This window comes from Bos javanicus, chromosome 1 (genome assembly GCF_032452875.1).
Source record: "Bos javanicus breed banteng chromosome 1, ARS-OSU_banteng_1.0, whole genome shotgun sequence".
In the NCBI taxonomy this organism is placed as follows: domain Eukaryota; kingdom Metazoa; phylum Chordata; class Mammalia; order Artiodactyla; family Bovidae; genus Bos; species Bos javanicus.
The window spans coordinates 70,594,506-70,603,375 of NC_083868.1; the positions used below are offsets into that span (position 1 = coordinate 70,594,506).

Sequence of the window (8,870 nt, forward strand, 5' to 3'; positions counted from 1 at the left end):
ACACATATATATCACTGAGTCACTTTGCTGTACAGAAGAAATTAACACAACATTGTAAATCAACTATACTTCAATAAAATTTAAAAAAACACACAAATAAAAGGAAATTCTATTTCTAGGTGCTTTCTATTATAGTTACTGTTCCCATTCTCATCACCCTTTCTTTCTACAATCTCTTATTTATCAACAGCTTCTCCTTTACCTTCTAAAAAGCCTAGATCATCCCTTTCTTCTCCTTCCTTTTCTACCTTTGAACAAACTTCACTAGCTCTATCTCAGTTTTAGCAACAGTTCTATTTTTCACCCTTTCCTTGTCATGTTTCATGCAATAGTCTTTTCTCAGTTTTCACTCATTTAGCCCCTTTAGAAAGTTCTCTTGTCTTTCCAGAGTACCTTCATTCTCATTACTTCAACTACTACCTCTATGAAGATCCTTCCACATTTTAAGCTTCACCAGAGCAGCAGTTGAACACTAGTCATGTGTTAGAGGGACATATGGAACTTTAAAAATACCCAGATCATACTTCTGCAGATTCTGGTTCAGTAGCAATGGAGTGCAGCCAGACTATCAGTCTAATTTATAAAGCTCCACAGGTTCAACTAATGTTGAGAATGAAAACTAGACATAGGAATTTTCATCTTTCTTTTGAATCTACAGCCCAATTCCTTCATGCATTTCTTTCACAGACACATCCAGTTGCTTAATTTCTGCAGTCAGATCACTTACACGAAGACTTGAGGGATTTTCTAGAAAATATCGTATCACAAAGTGTATGCAATCGTATTACTGGCTCCTTTTCAAATCAGCACACAAACTTCTCCCTGCCTCTTCTGCATCTAAAAGAGACAGCATTCTCAACCTTTTTGGTCTCAGGACCTCTTCATACTCTTAAAAAATTACTGAGGACCCCAAAGAGCTTTTCTTTTCATGAGTTTATGTTTACTGATATTTAGCATACTATAAGGGTGGTATGCTGTTGGCTCAGTGGTAAAGAATCCGCCTGCCAATGCAGGAGATAAGGGCTCAATCCATGGGTCTGGAAGACAGCCTGGAAAAGGAAATGGCAAACGGCTCTAGTATTCTCGCCTGGGAACTCCCATGGACAGAGAAGCTTGGTGGGATATAGTCCATGGAGTTGCAAAACTCTTAGGGACTAAAAATAACAACAAGCCATACTACAAATGAAAACTAAAACATTTAATAACGATGCTATTTTAAAGTTCACTAAATGTAGGGCAAAAAACATTTTTTAACGAAAAACAACTATTATTTTCCTAAACAAAAATATTTAATAAAAAGAGAAGCACTGATTTGCATTTTTGCAAATCTTTTTACTGTATGGCTTAATAGGAAATTTTCTGTTTCTGCATCCAATCTGTTTGATCACATGCTGTGTAGATTTTGGAAAAGTCCACTGTACATTCATGAGAGAATAAGACTGAAACAATTAATGTCTTACTATTATTATAGAAATAACTTTGACTGTTTACACCCCTTGAGTCCTGGGGATTCCCTAGGATCTCTGGACAACACTTTGATAATCGCTGTTGCATAGTATTCCATCCCTGAAGAACATTTAGGTTGTTTGTACAAATATGCATTGAGTGACTAAATTACATTTCAGGAATAGAATTGGGAAAACTTTATTCTCTTATGTGTTCAGTCATCAAAAATAAATGATTATTTGCTAAGGGCTCTCTGCTTATTCTGTTACCTCAAGCTAACATTCTCACTGACATTACAATGTGGAAATCTGAACTTATCCAAACCAATCAGAGCTTAAGAAAATCCCATCTCTCTCTGAACATTCAGTGACAGGAGCAGCTGTTCTATTTTAGGCCCTGTCACATGGAAGTGAAGAATATACAAGCGCAAATTCAATCTTAAAAGATCCTAAGGCACTTGCAGATCTTTAGCTCAACGCTGAGATCATAATCTCTGTAAAAGGAAAGCTTTTCTGATCCTTCATGAACAAGATCCTATTTCACCTTATTGATTAAATTACCACCGATTATCTTAGCACAAAATGCCTATCTAAAATCCTATAGTACTATCAGAATTTCTCTTATGATATTTCTCAAGTGTTTTTAACCTTATCTGTCACCTGAAGTTCCCTGAAGTAAAAGACTGCATCTTTACAAACCCCAACAAGCTGGTCAGTTCAGAGCATTTATCATGTATTTAACAAATGATTAGCATAAACAAATGTATTTCTGGCTTCTATGAACTCTAAAATTATTTTAATATAAATCATATTTAAATATGGTATGTTGAGTAACATAAGAAATCTTGAAATATAAATCACTGGAATTAAATATTAATTTTCTATAGCTAAATACCTGTCACAAGATTTATTCTCTTGAGTCCAGCTATCCAAGAAAATTATTAGGGAAGAATAAATTTTTCTGTACAGTCTAATTTTAGTTATAGGTATATGTTGAGGATATGTTGGCATATCAGCTGTTAAATTAAACGTAGGATTAATTATGTTCAATCTACTGGAGATTACTTGTTACGTTTTTTAACATATAGGACAAAAATCACCTTAGGAATTAGTTTATCAAACATTTTTTCACATGTGTAAAAAAGATCTTGAGTTTTAAAAATCTGAACAAATGTTTATTCTGAAATGCTGATGTAACTGCTAAAAAAGTTAATGAGTCACATATAATTAATAGTATTCCCTTACAACCGTAAGTCCATTTTGGAACAAGATGTTATAAATAAATAAGCTTCTAGATTACTAAAAATAACTGTATATGTAGAGTTCCAAAATAATAGACCACATCTAAAGCATTCAATTCTGTGTTACCTTTGGAGAATTTAACAAATCTTAAAGATCCTGCATAAGATAAGTAACGTAGAAATAATTTTCTATGCAAAATAGCAGTCTCCATGTATTTAAAAGGTTTTCATATAAGAAAGATAATTTGTTTCCTATAACTCTATAGAATTAACAGGAAGGCATGATTTAATTCAAATTAAGAGAATCTTCTAGTAAACAGTGTGTCTCCAATAATGGAATAAGTTATCTTGTGAGGTGGTACGTTCTCCCACTGAATGTATTTAAGCTAGAGTTACACAGTCATCCATCAGACAAACTAACATCTAACTGCAAAGAAGACTGAGACTTTATGGTATGTAAGATCCTTTACAAATCTATATCCCTAAAAATAACAAAGACTTTATATACTGAGGTTACTTTAAAATGACTTAATGTTTTTAAGACACACGGTTAATCACCTATTTAAGGAAACCTGAATTGCTACCAGATTGTAAGATTAAACAAAACACTGAGAGAAGGAAAAACATAAATCACTGATGTATTTCCTCCATGTTTTAAGTATGTATCAAAGATAGTATACTATGAACCCATAAATAATTGGCATTTTATTAAAGCTTACTTGCAAAACTTACCAGAATTCTGTTGAATACCCCATCTTACTCTCATCCTGAATTGCCTGGCACTACTTTGCTGAAGTCTTCTATTTAATCTCGGGAAATTCTGCTTCTTTCCTTCCTTTCGATTCAACTTGATGATATCATCTGTGATAGACAAAATGTGATGATTATCTTCATTTTAACTTAATGACTCAATTACTCAGTCTCATTTTCTAGTTGACAGATTTCCTATGTCCCTAACTTCTTTTCTACTTTGGAAGCACTTCCTTAAAAGGATAACAATCCTAAGAACATAAAAGCTCAAATCAGCCAATATGTTTGGAGCAGTGAAGGAAAGTTTCATAGGAAAAGCTGAAGTCAAATTTCTATTATTCACAGTATTTCTTTTCCTAATGAATGTAAATAAGCAAAACCTGTTTACAAAAATTATCTGTATTTATCTTCTATAAACACAGAAGTCTTCAGTTTTAAAGATGACCAACTTTCAATAAAACCATTGGCAGTCAAATAATAAATCATTTATAAACCAAATTTCTAAGTTCATCTCAAGTTAGCAAATCTTTACTGAGTATATATTATGGTGCGATGAATGTATGTGGCCGTAATAGAAACAAACAAAAGTAAAATATGACTACTCTCAATAAATTTAAAATTAGTGAACGAAACAGACATGTAAATAATGAACATAAAAGACATATAAGTAAACAAGTACATATAAGTAAACAAGTACCAAACAAGTAAACAAGTACTTTTTGTACAGTACAAAAAGAAAACACTACTCGTTCTTTGCTTGTTTAGCACAGCAATTCAGGGTTATCTATTTTTCTTTCTACACAGTTGTCTCTTTTTTTTTTTTTGGTCATGCCAAGGGGCACATGGGATTGTGGGATCTAATTCCTGGACTAGGGATGGAAACCGTGACCCAAGTGGAAGCTTGGAATCCTAACCACTGAACCTCTAGGGAATTCCCTCTGCACTGTTCTAAGTCTCATTATCTCCAAAAACACTTTCAAACTGTCCCAAGGTAATTCACAAACAACACACTGCTCTAATATCAAAAAAGAACAATGTGAAGATCAGGAAACTAAATGTACTCCAGATCCTATTTACATATGTTAAAAGGAGATTACTAGTAGACAAAAAATACCTATTTAAAAATATTCAAACAATTTCTCTGAAGTTCCAACTCCAATTCTGAATTGAAACTACAGCAAATAAACCAAATAAACTGAACACTGTCAACACTTCTAAATAAAATTAATGAAACTAACAAACCTCAGTTATTTTTTTCCAAACTGCTCTAAATACAAATAATTTAACAACTGTATCAATATGACCATAGTCTTTTCTAAAGTCAAAGAAAGATATACAGGGATCTTTTCTCATATAGCACTACTCTATCTCACCCGTCTTTCACATTTAAGACTTTAAATCACATTCAAACAATCATATAAAATAATTCAAATCTCCTCAAGAAGAGATAAATCTTTCAGCTACAGAAAAATTCATCAAAGTTAAAGGGACTCAAAAACAGTTTTTATAAAATACAAAGATTTCACAAATCTCAGAGGCATGAACATGTTAAATTCCCAGTAAGCAGAAAGAAAATATAGTTAGAAAGCCACTACTTTCGAAGCACTACGTTCCTTTAACAAGGTGCTACTTAGTCTTCACCAAAAGTCTGAAATCTCAGAGTTCAGGAGAGTATTCCCCCTCCAAAATTAATTTGGTCTGGAAACCATAAAACAAGAAACAGTAGAGTATAAATCTGCCTAATTAGGCTGATTTAAAAATAGGGCATTACAGAGTAAAACTAAAAATTAAAAGTAGCAAAGCATATCAAATATAAAATTATGTTTTATATTTAAGCATTTTATTACCTAAATCCTCAAGTTAAATGGAGCTACAATGACACAGAAGAGTCTTCTAATCTAACGAAGAAAATGGCTTTCTCCTAATCAAGGAGAGATAGTAACTGAGTACTAATAAGATGGTTCTTAAAGCATGCATTCATTCAATTCTCACAATAATTCCATGAAGTAACTATTTTAATCCCCATTTTCAAATTAAGAAACTGAGTCACAATGAGGTCAACTACTGATAACCTTGGTAGATAATTCTATATGAATAGTCACATAAACCCGAAAGAGCCACAGTTAGAAATAAAACAAAAAATTAAATTCTAAAACCTATGCAAGCCTGATAAAATGGGATATTCATTTTATCAGGGATAAAGTGGGATATTCACAAAACATAATAATTACTTAAAATATCTGTCTCTTCATCACATCTACATGAAATTCACTTAAAAAAAAAAAGGCACCTGACAGAATGCTGTATGTTCTTAAGAGAATAGAGAGACCAAGTTCTAGTTTAGCTATCTACTGCACTTCATCTCTACCTTCAAAGAGAATTATCCCTCAGTTTTCTTCACTTGAACACCCTAATTACCAAAGGAAAATGCATACAAAAAAACTCAGAAACTTAAGAAATGTATTGGTTAGAAAACACACGTTTAACACTTTCTACATCTACATCATGGTGCTCTGAAATACTGATTCCATCATTAACTTGCTGTACAACTTGGGCAAAGTTACTTAATTTCTCTATGCCTCAGGTTTTGTAAAACAGAAATAACAATGGCTTATACAGTGTGTGTGTGTTTGTAAATATGGTGCTTACGGTGTACCAGGTACAGTTCTGAGCAGTTTATCCATGCCTACTGACTCTTTTAACACTTACAGCAACCCTCTGAGGTAGGGCCTCACCTTTTTACAGATGAGGCACTAAGAAGCAATTTGCCCAAGATCAAATGGCTAATAAGCGGCAGAGACAGGATTTGAACTGAGACAGTTTGGGATTCCAGATTCCATGCTCTTTACAAGCAGTTATATACCTTATAGGGTTATCACTGGGATAATTTAACACATATAAAAATGCTTAGTCCAGTGCCTGGCAGGTAGTAAGCACTCAATAAATATTTACTATACTTTTTCTTGGCCTTAGTTCAAAAGATGCCTCATGTCTTTGCAAAACTATGATCTTCTGATGATCTGCTTAATTCATGTCTTGGGTTCTAACTTATGGCAACAACAGAAAGCAAGAGTTCTTAATGACTAAAAATCTTGCAAAAAAAAAAGAAACACAACAAAAATGAAAAATATCATCCTTGGAAAAGTTACACTTCTATATGCCCTGTGCTGTGCTTATTAGTCAGCTGCTAAGTCGTGTCCAACTCTTTGCAACCCCATGGACAGTATCCCGCCAAGCTCCTCTGTCCATGAGGATTCTCCAGGCAAGAATACTGGAATGGGTTGCCATGCCCTCCTCCAGGGGAATCTTCCCAACTCAGGGATCAAACCCAGGAAGCCCAATGATACTGAAGTGGGTAGCCTATCCCTTCTCCAGGGAATCTTCCCGACCCCGGAATCGAACCGGGGTCTCCTGCATTGCAGGTGGATTCTTCACCAGTTGAGGTACCAGGGAAGCCCCTCTATATGTCCCCAGAACTTTTTAAATATCCGAAAACTTGTAGGCCTCAGCCAGAGCTAACCATATCTAATGTCATAACCTAAATCCCGATAAAAACAGCATTGCTTTTAAACCAACCAAGCCAAACAGACTAGTGCCTCCGTGGTGCTGGGTCTGAATTTTTAACTGAATCGCCCATCTTCCTGCTTTTTACCTAGTTGTCACCAAACCACTCCAACTCTTCTAGGTCCTATGCTTTACTTGTCTTCCTATCAATCCACATAAACCATCCTTCGCTTTTCGCTTCGTTTTGTTCTAATTTGCTAACTTGAAGGACTGGATGAGGAGAAAGTGCTTTTCTGGGCAGCACCTAATACACCACCATTCCATGAAGTCCTTTCTAAGTATCTTTTCTGTCAAGCGCCCCGCGGTGGCCTTGCCGTCTGCTGCCCGTCAGAAATGGCCAACTCTAGGGGCTTCTTGACGCTTCTGCGCGGCGCCAGACACAGGCCCAAGCGCGCAAAACGTCCAACTAGCCCTTCCCTGGAACCACGGATTTAACCGAACCAGCCCGGCTCTCGAAGAGCTTTCCTTAGAAAGGTTGGCTCCGTCCGATCCGTGCCCTAGCTCCCTCGATAACGCCCACACCGAATACGCCTGAGGTGAAACGCGCGGAGTTTTCCTCACAAAGAGCCGGGGTCACCCGTGTGGTGGCGCCCTTCGAGAGGAAAGAGGGTCCGCACTCCTAGATCCCCCCCAAAGTCCCAACCCAAAGCGCCCTCCGCCCCCTCAGATACAGTCCGGCCGAGGGGATCCCCGAGGCCCTCCGACTTGACCCCGACACCTGCGAGCTCTCCCCCGCCCCCACGTCCCCACCGGCCCTCGCTTGGTTCCGCCCACCCGCAAGAAAACTCCAGCACCCAACCGCCCCTTCCCCCACAAACCACGGTATTTGGTTCCACCCACACCTCCTCCCACTCCAACTCGGTCCGACTCGGCTCCTCACCCAAAGACATATCAATTTTGTCCAGGTTTTCATTGCTGCGGGCTTTCGGCGGCGCAGGCGGCGGGGTTGCGGTGGCTCCCATTAACCGGGTACTAAACCGGTTCATGGCTGGAGACGTCGAGCTGGAACAGTCAGACGAGAAGGCCAGAGGCTGAGGCCTGCCACCTCCCACTCACGCACGCAGACTATCCGCACCGCGAGAGCGCGCACGCGTGCTGACGGAGTCCGTGCCCCCCCCTCCTCCCCCCACGCGCGTCTGACGGCGAGGGAGGTGGGGACCATAGAGACGAGCGGCCTGCGAGAGTGGCCCCACCCCCTTTCAGGGACTGGGTCCTAGCGCCCCTTGCTGGACAGGAGAAAACATTTCACCCGCCGCTCTGGCTGCTAGTGAGAGCCACCGTTTTAGCAGTTCGCCTTTCTGCCGGAATTATGCTGGACCGTGAACACCTCAGAATCACATGCCTAAAGTGAGATCATGTTCCTCCGTGCCCTTCGAGTCCCCTCTGCTACAGAAAGGCCCCGTAAGCTTTGGTACACACGAACCTTTCACAGCCCACTGCAATGCAGCCGCAGAGGCAGGGCCGACCCTACGAGCGTGGATTGCAGAACTGTGCCTCAGCTCCCCTCTCCCTGGTCAGCTCCTCCACCTGCAGCATGCGGAATCGCCACGTCTGGACGCAAAGCAAAGCCTGCACTGATAATCCTTGCGTCACCATACTAATAAAAGTATATGCTAACGTTCCCCGTCTCTGTACCACTTCTCAGCCGGCACACTCAAAACATTTTTCACGGTACTAGCTACCTTAAAACCTCACCTTCCTTTGGAAGAGGGGTAAGTACCTCTGCTTATTTGGCTGCATTTTTCTCTAATTCACTTGCGTTGGAAATTGATAGGGGGATTCGATTTCTTTCTAATCATCCCTGTGGGAAAACTTCTTAATATTTGATTAACTTCTGCATAAGAACTTTTTTTTTCCTATTTACAAAACG

At 38.5% G+C, this 8,870-nt stretch overlaps 1 protein-coding gene and 1 long non-coding RNA gene across 2 annotated transcripts in view; one reads left to right on the forward strand and one right to left on the reverse strand.

Moving 5' to 3' along the window:
* Positions 1-8,133, reverse strand: part of FYTTD1 (forty-two-three domain containing 1) — a 31,884-nt gene extending 23,751 nt beyond the window's left edge. Inside the window, exons 1-2 of the mRNA XM_061411293.1 lie at positions 7,881-8,133; positions 3,419-3,547 (exon numbers count right to left, since the gene is read on the reverse strand). Coding sequence (XP_061267277.1) covers positions 3,419-3,547; positions 7,881-7,986 — 235 coding nt within the window. The 5' untranslated portion in view covers positions 7,987-8,133. The remainder of the gene's footprint in view (positions 1-3,418; positions 3,548-7,880) is intronic.
* A 77-nt stretch (positions 8,134-8,210) lies between these two features.
* On the forward strand, positions 8,211-8,621 carry LOC133244333 (uncharacterized). Its single transcript, XR_009735367.1, has 2 exons — positions 8,211-8,347; positions 8,433-8,621. It is a non-coding gene; the product is annotated as an uncharacterized LOC133244333 (long non-coding RNA).
* The last annotated feature ends 249 nt before the right edge of the window (positions 8,622-8,870 follow it).